This window comes from Podarcis vaucheri, assembly GCF_965113315.1.
Source record: "Podarcis vaucheri genome assembly, chromosome: 12".
Classification (NCBI taxonomy): Eukaryota; Metazoa; Chordata; class Lepidosauria; order Squamata; family Lacertidae; genus Podarcis; species Podarcis vaucheri.
In genome coordinates this window covers 9210594-9224382 of record NC_138750.1, presented here as the reverse complement: position 1 = coordinate 9224382, position 13789 = coordinate 9210594, and the positions used below count along the sequence as shown (strand labels likewise).

Below are 13789 nucleotides of genomic sequence, written 5' to 3'. Positions count from 1 at the left end.
ATTTCATGTAGTGTTCTCTCTCAAGAAGCCTTTAGCAAATCAAACAGGAACTGACAACATTCGCAAAGTTCAGGTATTCAACTTACCAAAAAGTTGCTTAAAAGGGACAACAGTCTCCCAATAAATTATTCTCCTTAATACAGTGGTAAAGGTAAAGGTAAAGGTACCCCTGCCCGTACGGGCCAGTCTTGACAGACTCTGGGGTTGTGCGCCCATCTCACTCAAGAGGCCGGGGGCCAGCGCTGTCCGGAGACACTTCCGGGTCACGTGGCCAGCATGATGAAGCTGCTCTGGCGAGCCTGCATCAGCGCAGCACACGGAAACGCCGTTTACCTTCCCGCTATAAAGCGGTACCTATTTATCTACTTGCACCCGAGGGTGCTTTCGAACTGCTAGGTTGGCAGGCGCTGGGACCGAACAACGGGAGCGCACCCCGCCGCGGGGATTCGAACCGCCGACCTTTCGATCGGCAAGTCCTAGGCGCTGAGGCTTTTACCCACAGCGCCACCCGCGTCCCAATACAGTGGTACCTCGGGTTGAGTACTTAATTCGTTCCAGAGGTCCGTACTTAACCTGAAACTGTTCTTAACCTGAAGCACCACTTTAGCTAATGGGGCCTCCTGCTGCTGCCGCGCCGCCGGAGCACGATTTCTGTTCTCATCCTGAAGCAAAGTTCTTAACCTGAAGCACTATTTCTGAGTTAGCGGAGTCTGTAACCTGAAGCGTATGTAACCCGGGGTACCACTGTAAATACAAAACGCATTCAGCCCCCAAACCAGCTATCAATCACTCAGCTGCTGGCCAAGGATCCCCAAGGCCTTGGGATAGCCTTCCATCAGCCCAGCCCAGCCCCTTCTCTGCTAGGCCCAGATGCTTTTCAGTAACATGTGGCAATCCTGGCTTTGAATGGAAACTATCACCTACAAATCATCCTACTGACCAACATAGCTGGTAATATATTTATAACACAAAATGTCAATCCTTACCCATACGCTGATACCTCTTCTACTACACATTTTCAGGATGTATTTAGGACCCAGTTCAAGAATACCCTGAAAATAATTAAATTAGTTCATTAAACAGCAATATTTATATAACACTCCTCTCAAATGGAGTCCAGAAGGATGAAACAATAAATAAGTCAAAATGAAGTTAGAAAATGCTCAAAACCAGCATTGTAAAAGTGTTAATACCAGACACTGAAATTATTGGTTTTATTGCATTACACTTCCATAGAACACTGAAACCCATTGTTACTGCTTTTTAAACATATATTGTGCTGTCTGCTATGCAGGATTCTACTGTACAATGGCACAAACTATTTGCACATCACATAATCGGACTTAGGCAGACCCACGGACATCCAATTTTGCAGTATGTTAACCCAATAACCATATGACAGAATGGAAACAAGTAATGAGCTAAGCATACGTACACTTCTCCAAGAACATACATAATCAATCATCCAAAAAGACAAACCAGGAATGTCAAAGGACCACCCTACAGTGTCATTCTGCTATCTTTTTGAGGCTGTACTACATGCATATTTCTTTTTATTCAGTTCACTATTTTTGGCTTTCATAAATAATGAAAAGTTATATAATCACACTTATTTTATCTTCTCACAAAATAAAGGGAATGTTATTTTTTTCTGCAAACATATGGTGCTCAGAAGTTGCCTGATTAAGATTAAGTTGCTTTCAGAGCATGAGACTTGCCTCTTGTTTATTAAGCTGATCCAGAAGGTGGAATTCTGATGCATATTATAGTGCTCTTGAAAACCTGAGTTCTTCACCATTCACTGTAATGTCAAGGCACACAAATCCATTGTGACAACAGCATTTGTTCCCAAACCGCAGTGAGTAGGAACACTCACAAGGGGCTCTATATATTCACTGCAAAATGTTTCATCCTTTTGGATAAAGCTTATTTCTGAAATGGTAAAATCTCCTGTCTCCAAATATAGAACCAGTCTCTCTCCACCCCACCCCCCGTCAGAGCCCATATGAAGTGTTTTGTTCAGGCAAACTTGTAAATTATGGCAGTAACTCAGTATAGTACGACAAAGGATTCTTGAGTATTCCTTAACTAACTTACCCAACTAATTACCAAAAAGGCAGCATAATATGATGTCAGCAACATAGAGTTTCCAAACATAAGGACAAAACATACTCCAAGTGATGCCTAAAGGGATATAAACATTTGAACATATTTTAATGCAATCTTTAAGCTAATAATGGATGTGACAGATGCAGTGTCTATGAAAACATTAAGTTTTATTAAATCTTCAAACACAAAAGGCGCTATCTTGAAACAGCTTTATTTCATTGTAAATATTTCTTATCACAGTAACGTAGCTTCCTAAAACAACTTTTACAAGAATCTCTCAGAATATGCAAAATATGACAATATATTGCTCTTATGTACTACCCACAGCTCCATACTTATTTTAATACTAAACTAACATGTCAGAAAATAAATAAAAAGAATCTAGTGTTAAGCTGTTACATGCTGCAGATATGCAATATAAGTCTATACATGTCTACTCAGACGTCTCATTCATTTTAAAAGGACTTAAGCTGAAATAAGCAAAAAAGCAAATACACACTTTCATTTTTTGTCTACAACCCCCCCTTATGAAAAACTTACAAATATAAACTTTTATATTTCTTTTTTAATAAAGAATTTGGCCTCTTTTTGTATCATGACATTCAGAATTATTATTTTCCAGAAAATTTGTAGATAGCCTTGCTTGTCCATTAAGGGGGGGAATGGAAGTAATACATGTATTCAGGCCAACTAAATTGCCACAATACAGTATAGCACAAGTAACTGCTCAAGTTCTCTTGAACTCTTTAGGCTGGATAGCAAGCAAAATTACCACCACCAGCAGCGGAAGAAAAGGCTGAGTGCAGTGATCTTGGGGCAGGGCTAGAGCATCATGTGATGTTGGGGACAGGCCCCCAGTCCTTGATGAACCTGAAAGTGCCCCCCTTTCCCCATGCTAAAAAAAATGAAGATGTCTAAAGTCTGCAATTTAAAATATCTTTATACAAGTGTGCAGGAAGGTATTACACAGACCTGGCTGAATACCCAGTATGAAGAAGTGTCCTAGGGAACTCAACATGTCTGTTCTCTAATGTGTGACATTTGTTTGTCCTTATAAAAGTGTTACCCTTAGGGCTGTAACTCTTGAATTTTTCAGAAAGCTACAATGTATTTTTGTACTGTTTTATTGTTGTTAGCCGCCCTGAGCCCGGCTTCGGCTGGGGAGGGCGGGATATAAATAAAATTTATTATTATTATTATTATTATTATTATTATTATTATTATTATTATTTGGAAAATTCACATCATTTATCATTTTCCGTCTTCCTTACCCTTCATAGTGCAAAGTCATCTCTTGAGTCAGGTTCACAATGAATCTTAGCACATATTCTGTATATTTGGTGGGATATAGGAGTGATCATCAAGCTTGCACATTCTTTGTTTTAACTGAATTTATATACCGCTCTATACCTGGGGGTCTCAGGGCGGTTCACTCTCCCATCAAAGCATACAGAACCTTTAACACAAACTAGGACCTGCACATGTAAATGTCTAACTGGATGGAGGATAGTTCACCTGAGTGGAATAGGGGAGTGAGAACTTAAAATCATAAGCAGCACCATTTACTGATAAGAATAAGCCTCCAAGCAATTTAGTTTCTTTCTTCAGTTGCTTTCTTATTTTAAAAACCAACTCTGTGTCCACTATAGTCATGATTCAGAAGTAGGTAACTTTAAGAAATTGATTCTACCCCTAAATAATTTAGGACTAAGTATTACCATATGTGCATAAAGTATCTTCTGTAGTTTGGATGAATCAATCAATCCTAAAATATAAATTCCAAAAACTGATGCCACCTGCAATTGAAAAGAGTAAAGTAATTGGAAAAAAGTTCTGTTGAGAACATTATTAAGTAAATTAGCTAGGTTCCAAACTACCATGCAATTCCTTCCGGGAGACATGGGGGTGGGCTGGGGTGGGGACTATTTCTTATGTGAGCCTAAACAGTAGTTTGGATCCTGGCAGTTGCATCACAAATAATCTGAAGAGATCAGCCACTTCTATGTAAAACTGGAAAATGAGGCACTGCAGAATGTCTTTTCCAAAGACAATGTGTTTACATCATTGTAATAATCAAACACAAGAATGACCATTCAACATCACAAGATTGATTAAAGTTATTTCACCCATGGCAACTAGCTTTGAGGCTGAATTTGACACACTTTCAATAATAACTACTGAAGCCACTGCATTAAACTCAGGAAAGAAGCAAAGGCTGTGTTTACCCATAATGTTAAGTCATGATTTGTTCAATAAACCACAAGTTGTCTCAAAGACAAGCAAACCATGACTTGTTTCTCCAAAGCTTGGTTTATGTTTCTCCCATCTACTCCTCACTCCGTGGCCTGAGTTTCCTGCTAGGCAGAGATAGGAGCAAAGGTTTCTTTAGGGAAAGCGTCAATGAAAGCTTACTAGCTACTCATGCCTCTAGGTTGGCGAGTATCTGGGGAAGGTCTGACCAAATATTAAGAATGGATGTTGTGTGCAGATAGAATGCTAACTCAATACAAAGCACACTTCGGCTAAACAAACCATGGCTTAGGGTTATGAGTAAATCAGACCATGGAATTATTGTAATGCATTCCTTGAACACATGCCCACCATGCAATACACATTACACCATGAGCTTATTTGTGCAAACATACACATACTGTAATGCATACACCCTCCCACCATCACAAAGGAACCAGTTTTGAAGAGAGCTAGTGAAGAAGTGCAGCAGCAGCAGTCCTGGTCCTCAAATGAGCCTGTACCTCCCACAAACATATGTGTGATCTCTATTGCTACACACCTTGCTGAACTGTTATTTGAACTGCACTATAAAATAGAAATGGATAATTATAATTCGGATCACTTTTACTGAAATTATCTTACCTGTGTTAGAAGAACAAACTGAGCAAACTGCCACGGAAGCATGAAAAAAACATTAGAAACAGATAGTGCAATCAGGCTTCTTCTATTAACATTCTGAGTCCTTGGGGAAAAAATAAAAGAGTAGTAAGTTCAGTATTAGGATTGTTCATTAATGTGAAGATCAATAGAGAATGAACTATTTCAAATTGCTTTGTATTTTCACTTACAGTAGTCAGCTAAAAATATATAATTTTAAAAACTTTGAATAAGCCTCAGTGATATGAATTCTCACACTCATAATAAATGAACTGTAAAGTGGAAATTTACACGCACAAAGGATATGCAAATCAAAATGTATGTACGTGCGATATTTCTAATCACCACTGTAAAACTATTGCATCAACACAGAAAGTGGGGAGGAAAATCCTCAGTAACATTTTCATCTAATGTCAGGCAATATGTCTCAAGCTCACATACAACCTCAACCAGCTACCCCTTTTACGAGAGGCAGGAAGCAACTTCTGACCAAGCCACTTACTGGATTTAGGTGTATCTAGAATCACCCTGAACCCACTATTCATCCCTAGATTGAAAGAGGAGAAAAGATAGCAGTTTCAGGAAGATCCTGTGTACACATCAACCTGGTATTCAGCCATGTCAGATAGCACCTTTCATTTTCCCCAGTAAAGGTTGACGTCTATGGATATGTAGCAAGAGAAAAATGCCTTTGCTACATTGCCACATATGGAGAAAGAAGAACCCACAATTATAAAAAACCTCTGACTGAGGGGAAACTTCCATCCAACCATAAGCCCCAAGAGTGATAGCAGACTGGGAGGCAATTATGTTCCCCACCACTAACAGGTTTCCATGACTACAAACCTTTCTCTAATCAAGCCAGTGAGCAGTACTAACAACACTGATCTGTATAAAGAAAGGAAAGCAACCATGAAAAAGAGCAACCATGGTGGGGTGGGCAACCACGTTTCTGGGGCTGCAATATCACTTCAAGGCAAAGACACAGCTAAAAACAGTTGTAGTGAGGATGAGCATTTCCTCAGTGTATTTTCAGCTCCCTGCTTTCATACCAGTGCCATTCACTGGTCCAGTTTTAAGAAAGCGGCGCTGAAAACTTTCAATAATGAACATTCCAAACATAATAGGAATATCACGCTCTCCACAAGATACAAGTATATAAATCAATACCTGGTTTGGGATTTTGTTTTAACTCTTCATATTTAAGAAGAAAGGAGAAAAATGGAAACTACCTGAGAATGTAGGTTAGTAATAGCATCTGAACCACAAGGAACGGATATGAAAAGCTTTCACGAAGAGGGGGAGTCCACATCACACGAGTACTCTGGAAGTAAAAACTAGGTGAATTCACTGTGTGTTCCAATACTTGTTTTCCACTTCAAAGCAATGTGTTTGCAACTGAAGCTTATATATAGCAAAACTGAAATTGTGGACACTTCCACTAGCAATTAATATCTAAAACAGTGTTGCTGTAAAGACTTTAAGAGCAAAACAATGTATGCTTGAAGAATAAAAAGGTAACAAAATTTTGCAATGCTGCTGAAAAACAACTGATTTTGTTTTAACAAAATTTTATTATCTACTCTGGTAACTTCAACCAAGAAATGCAGTGGTGCAAAGCAGTAAAAGCAAAATTGCAAAAATCTCTTACACGTTCATTATTTTACAGATTAAATGATGCAGCTCATCTTCTTTCTGGCATTCTTAGTTCCAGGTGGTATACAAACATTAGGTGGCATTCAGTGCAAGTCCTACTCAGAGTAAGCCTATTAAAAGTAATTAATATGACTAATTTAGTGTCATTAACTGAGGGCTCTTGGAGAAGAGATGGATATAAATTCAATAAATTAATTTTTGTGGGTCTACTCATGAGTAAAACACTTGTTGAATACAACCCATTAGTCATATAATAGACCAATTGACTTCAATTGGTCTACTCTTGAGTATGGCCTACTTGGATTTACTCTCCATATTTCACTCAATCACTGCCATGTTGGCTTAGTAACACTCCTAGTCAAACCATTTAAGTAATACAATTTATATACAGCTAAATATTAAAAGAATCGGATGTGAAAGATACAAGATTGAAATATCTGGAAACAAAACAAAAAACATAGGACCAGTCATAGGAATTATTATTTTATATTAGATTTTAAAGTGGCTACATGCATATAGTTAACATGTAACATTGCTTCAAGAGGTTACGGCTCTTTTCTTTGTCAAATAACATAGGTGTCATGGGGGAAATTCTAGTAAAATAATTTCTAATGTTCCTGGAAAGATTAATACTTGAAGAGAAGGGGGGAGAAAATATTTTCTGGAACAATTAGCTCTTTAACGACAAAGCTTTATTTATTTCATTAATAAATATATTGTGCAAAAAAGTTTAACTGTTATGCTGTTTTAATGGACGTGCTTATTACACTTTTTAATTATGGATATTTTAATGTTTTGATGAAACAGTTTTACTATGTGTTTTAATTATGGGTAGTTATATTTTTATAATCTCTTTTATACTTGCTGTTAGCTTTTACTTGTTTTACCTTGGTTTTTCTTCTGGAAATGAAAGGTGGATTATAAAGTATTTTAATAACAACTTAGTTCAAGTGCTATCATTCAAACAGATATGAAGGCTGGAAGCAACACAGTATTTGCTTGGGCTCCTTCCTGCTAATTTAAGTAGTGGCTTAGTATTATGTGTAAACCAGACCTATGCTTTAACAGTTATCTCCACATTTCCATAATTAAGAACAAATGTACAGAAACCCCACCCTTTCTCATTTGTTTATTACAGTGACAAAGTAAATTAGCAGCTATGGTTTAACTCTCCAGTAAGCAACATATTGGGATGTGGGTGGTGCTGTGGGTTAAACCACTGAGCCTCTTGGGCTTGCCGATCAGAAGGTTGGCGGTTCGAATCCCCACAACAGGGTGAGCTCCCGTTGCTCAGTCCCTGCTCCTGCCAACCTAGCAGTTCGAAAGCACGTCAAAGTGCAAGTAGATAAATAGGTACCCCTCCAGCGGGAAGGTAAACGGTGTTTCTGCGCGCTGCTCTGGTTCGCCAGAAGCGGCTTAGTCCTGCTGGCCACATGACCCGGAAGCTGTACGCCGGCTCCCTCGGCCAATAAAGCGAGATGAGCGCCGCAACCCCAGAGTCGGCCACGACTGGACCTAATGGTCGGGGTCCCTTTACCTTTACCTTTAAGCAACATATTGGCCACATTTGCATGTTACGCTAAACCAGAGCTCAGTGCAAAGTTCATAAGCAAGAACCAGGTACAGCAATTATTATTATTATTATTATTATTATTATTATTATTATTATTATTATTAATTTATTTATACACCACCCATCTAGCTGGGTTTTCCCAGCCACTCTGGCCAGCTTCCAACAAAATATTAAAAGCCTTAGGCTCACATTGACCTCCCCTTCACCCACAAAGTGGCAGGAGTTCAAAAGCTTCTGGCAGGGGTGCAGTCTCTGCGGGTCTCTGGGTGCCTAGGCATCCACAAATTTTTTAATGAGGGGGCCGGAGCTCCTCAATATTCTGCAACCAGCCCAACACAGCCTGTTGCAGGGCTGCTGGGAGGAGCCCTGGTGTGCCTTCCGAAAGGCTCAGCACGGCCTGCTATGGCTCCGACAGGCTCTGCTGGGCCTTCCCATTGCAGCAGTGGGCCTTTTGGGGGGCATGTTGGGGTTTCTCCCAGCATGTGACATCACAGGCACACTCCATTCACCCACAATGTGGGGCGGAATCCAGGGCCTGCCTAGCTTCTGGAGTGACACAATGTGTTAACAGCAAATATAGTTAATTTCAAGAATGTCAGTGGTAGGCTATCAAGCTGGCAGAAGGAAAGGTTTCTGAACTGGTAGCTTACACCATGAAGGAGGAAAAGGAATGGAAGGTGAATACACAAATCCAAGGCTTCCTGCATTGTTCTAAACCATGGTTTAGTGTGACATATGAATGCAGCAATTAAGATTTATGATATTTTAATCACAAAGTTACATCAGTACCCAATCTATCCACACAATGAATCAAATATAGTCAGATTCTAGACACATTTACTCATGAATAAGCTCTGCCAGTTCTACTGAACTGTCAAGTAAACATGCAAAGCATCATGATTACAGGAGTTTTTCATTTGCAAAAGTAAAGGTAAAGGGACCCCTGACCGTTAAGTCCAGTCACAGATGACTCTGGGGTTGCGGCGCTCATCTCGCTTTACTGGCCGAGGGAGCCGGCGTACAGCTTCCGGGTCATGTGGCCAGCATGACTAAGCTGCTTCTGGTGAAGCCAGAGCAGTGCACAGCAACACCGTTTACCTTTCTGCCGGAGTGGTACCTATTTATCTACTTGCACTTTGACGTGCTTTCGAACTGCTAGGTTAGTAGGAGCAGGGACCGAACAACGGGAGGTCACCCCATCGCAGGGATTCAAACCACCGACCTTCTGATCGGCAAGCCCTAGGCTCTGTGGTTTAGACCACAGCACCACCCGCGTCCCATTTCATTTGCAAGCAGCAGTGTAAATAAAGGAATACTGACCATTTCAACCTTCCAACTTCTTTTGTGTTTTAAACCGAAACATTTACTTTAAGAGATATGAACATTATCAAATGATCTGACCTTGTATTAAACAAAATATTTTAAATTCTGAGTAACCTACCTCCCCATGGTTGAAAAAGTAGCATGCCACTGTAAGTAGTCCTCCAAACCTATTGCCACTGTAGTACAGGGGAAAGAAAAGGAAAGTAACAATTTTTGGAGTCTTTAGAAGGAGCAACTCCACATCTTTCACTACAAAATTAAAATACTGTTTACTGTATGAATTTAGCAGAAGTTTACACCCAAATGTCAGATAAGCAAAAAGAATTACTTCTTAGCAAGAGTGCTCAAACTCTAGATGTGAAAGATCAGGAATGATCCTGAGGTTTGTGTAGTTCCTTCCCCAGGTTTAGAAAGTAATGACTGTAACCTTTCAGGCTACAGTAGCTGTTTCACAAACTTGGTCTTGATATTTACATCCGAACCAGGAGCAACTGTCTCATACAGAGCTAGAGAGGATGAGAATTAATACTGCCTATTATGTTAATATGGATTCTGTTTTGTGGCTTTGAGACTGTTTTAAACAAAGCATTCCATTCTACAAGATGCAGAAAGGAAATAAAAACATTAAGAATTTGACTACAACTTAACCATTATGTAGCTGTTAAACATTCATCTATTCTCCTTAAAAGGATGCGAATAGTTGTAGTTACACTCGTACTAAGACAGCTCTTTTGAGCTTTTTCTTTTTAAAAAAAAAAGACTAGAAAAGACTTAGGACATGGTGAGCGCAATGCAGAGAAAGTTGACTGGTAATTTGAAACTACAATAGCTTCAAAAATAATTTCTAAAATATCCATCTAATGGCTTCTCAAACACTGCCATCTAGGGGATTAATGAAACCATGATTTAAAAGTAGTTCTAAAATACGTGTCTCAGTATTAAAACTGCTAATAATTTTGAATTACAGTGAATATGTTATCTGAGGTGTTTTTTGTTTGTTTGTTTTTGAAATATTTTATATGTGATCCCAGCCAAATGGATGTCACATAGTTTATGGACAGAATGGTGACGCAACACACTCGGATCATTTTGCAATGATGAGTAAATAATGAAAAACTCAAGCAAGGGCAATGATTCCAGGCCTCTCTGTAGCAGCAAATACTTCTGTCCTTATTTGCACAAGCACACACCAAAAATTGCCAGAAGGGGAGTTTCCGTCACAGCCCACAAAAGCTTTAGTGTGAAACTTCCCCTTCTCCATTTTGGCTTAGCTTTATTTTGCATATACTAAAGAGGAAATATGGAGCAGCTCATCTCTGTAAACTATTATGTTACCAGTGTCAACAAAGCACACAAAGATCCATAGAGGCCACAATTTACTCCTGATTTCACAGACTTTCCATTCTCTCAGAAAAACAAACAAAAAACCTTAAAGCTGCTCACATTTTTAAACAAGTGACCAATAAAGTGTAAAAAAGGACGCAAGTGAAACCATCAACGTAATACACTGCTACAGATTATTGCATAGAAATGCACTGCCACCCATAGAGTTTTTTCCTTCTGGCAGCAGCTTTTCATGTTTCATGGTAGGAAGAATATTGGGGCCTGCTGCCAGAATTGGTGGAAATGAAAAGCCTGCACATGCATGCAAAAAAATCACTTTGGTTCCTGACCCACATCTGCTACTGTTATTCTCCATAGCCACTGGTTTCCACTGCAAATGACTTTTATGAGAAAAGCTGCTATTCAATTGAAATTTTGAAATTTAAGCTACACTTTATAAATTCTATCAGTGATTTATTCATGTTTTGAAACTATTTAACCACTGCAGCTACTCAAGCTTTCACATATGCCTGAAGCATCTAGTCAATTGCAATCAATTACACAAATACAAGCAAATGGAATTAGAAGCTAAATGTAGCTTTAGACATATACCCAGGAAATGGAAGTTGCTACTTTTTATGCACCCCTACTCTGGGAAGATGTTCACTTCTGTTACATGCCAATTGACATTTGTTCTAATTCAGCAATAAACAACAGGTTTTCCCGAGGAAAGCGGTGGGACAAAAGAAAAATATCTTAGACCCATGCCTGGAAATCAAAGAACAAAGAGAAATGAGCCCGTAGTTACTGTGATATCCAACTCTGAATTGACTCATTGAAATTAATGGAAAAGTGCATTTATTTCAATGGATCTGAGTATGATTTAGATGCTTATATGATTGTATGATATTACTCTAGCTTTATTCCAGTGAAATAGAGAAGTGACTTCGGAATCCTAGCATAAATGTTTAGCTGAAAAATTAAGTACAGTACTAGCTTCCCTTAAATTCAACCAAGAACCGATATTCTGTTAGTAAAAGTCCAAATTTACAAAGTAAAAAGGAAAGGAAAGAACTCAACTTTTGGTGACATGACAGCATCCTGACTCACGATTCAGAAGCAACAGTCTCTGAAGGCTACGTTCTAAGATTGTATCACCATTGTGATCCCAAGCATACCCTTGGCATGTATGTTGCTTCTGACATAGCTTTTCAATGTAACATAAATAAGCACATTTATATCTTGTGACCAGCTTTTGGAGTTTTGCCAATCTTAATAAACTGGCACACTTCCTACAAAGGATTGAAGCTATTCAAAATCAATACTTCAGAACTATACTTAAGGTGCCGAATGGTACTCCAGTAACCTTGTGCCTTCACATTAACACAACTTTGGACCACATCCAGCAGTATATGTATGTTAACTTGAGTTCAGATATAATTAAGTTTGCAGGGCAGGGTCAAACAGCCTAAATTAAGAATGCGATACAGACTGAACTACATTTAGAGGCAGAATAAATATTCCCTAACACTACAAAATCTGTTCTTGTTCTATTATCCTGCCACATTTCCTTTGGTATATTTTTCAAACAGCAAGCTACAAAAATTTAGTCCAGATTTCAAGAAAGTAAATTTTTTGTTTCAGTCTCATAAAAAGGGAGATTTAAAAGAAAGGGGGAGATAAGATTAGAACAAACATCTTAAAGCTCAATTACATCATTTGGCTCTTAGTGTGCAGGACTCCACATAAAATGCAGTGTGCTGTATATTTAAAAATACAAAAATCGATAGTAACTTTCAGTGTATCAGCTTTTCTTCTTGTGCACCTTACCTTAGGTATGTGCCATATAGGAAGAATATTGACACCATTAATCCATTCAGAAGAAATATCATAGCCACATAAAAAGAAGCAGGATCTCCCAACCCTACAGAACAAACAAGCATTATTAAAACTATATAATGCAACAGTGAAGACAAGCTACAAGGAAAAAAGCATTTCAGAAAGCCAAATCTGTTCTCCTCTCAGAAAAAGATGATCTTTGTGATGGCAGTTGGGGGAAGGAGGGACCACCTCAGCTGGAACATCAGAAGCTCCAGTATGAACATCTTCTGCAGTATGGAAGCATAGAGGAGCAAAGAGCAAAAAATATTTAGATAATTCACTGTCACATCAGCTAATAAGAATAAATTATGAACTGATTTTAATTTTTCCCTGTTTTTGTCTATTTTTGGTCTTACATTAACAAGTCTTCAACTCAACATGCTGATAAAGAATATTTATGTATTTATAAAAATGTTTATATATGACTAATTCATTTGAAAGAATAAAAGCAGTTTACAACTATACATAAAACCATAAAATAAAAACTATGCCTAAAGTTAAAATCAGACATCAATTAACTGTCGTGGAAAGATATATTCCTAATTGCGTGCACAGACCTGGCAGAATAGAAAAGTCAGCAGGCATTTAAAAGTTGAAACAAAAGATGTCTGCTGTCATAAATTAAGCCCAGGAACTGAGACAATTTTCTCCACTGTCATTAGTTGCAAGAGATATTTGTCAATATGCATGTATCTATAACTTTTTATGACTGCAGTTGTAAAACAATACAACAAAAAGGATGCCTGTGTAACAGTTAGGCATGATGCACACCTAATTTGTGAAAACAAATCCATAAGACTGTACATTTTGTTATTTCCATCTAGGAGATTGCAAATTTCCAGCCTGATATAAAAAGAAAACAGATTGAGATCCAGAAGCATTATTGCAAGGAATCAAATGTATGAGTGTTGTGGCTGCTAATTGGAAGTATCCAATCACCACAAATGCAGTACTTCCTGCCATCCTAACAGCAGTTAAGACTGAGTAAGGAGCAGGAGAAAGGTCCATGAATTTACAGAAATATAGAAACCAGCT

General features: G+C 38.5%; 1 protein-coding gene across 1 annotated transcript in view; it reads right to left on the bottom strand.

Moving 5' to 3' along the window:
* Positions 1 to 13789, bottom strand: part of DPY19L1 (dpy-19 like C-mannosyltransferase 1) — a 41275-nt gene that overhangs the window by 15925 nt on the left and 11561 nt on the right. Inside the window, exons 7-13 of the mRNA XM_082192799.1 lie at positions 12704 to 12797; positions 9669 to 9726; positions 6231 to 6322; positions 4984 to 5083; positions 3828 to 3905; positions 2098 to 2184; positions 987 to 1052 (exon numbers count right to left, since the gene is read on the bottom strand). Of these exons, the coding sequence (XP_082048925.1) occupies positions 987 to 1052; positions 2098 to 2184; positions 3828 to 3905; positions 4984 to 5083; positions 6231 to 6322; positions 9669 to 9726; positions 12704 to 12797 (575 nt within the window). The remainder of the gene's footprint in view (positions 1 to 986; positions 1053 to 2097; positions 2185 to 3827; positions 3906 to 4983; positions 5084 to 6230; positions 6323 to 9668; positions 9727 to 12703; positions 12798 to 13789) is intronic.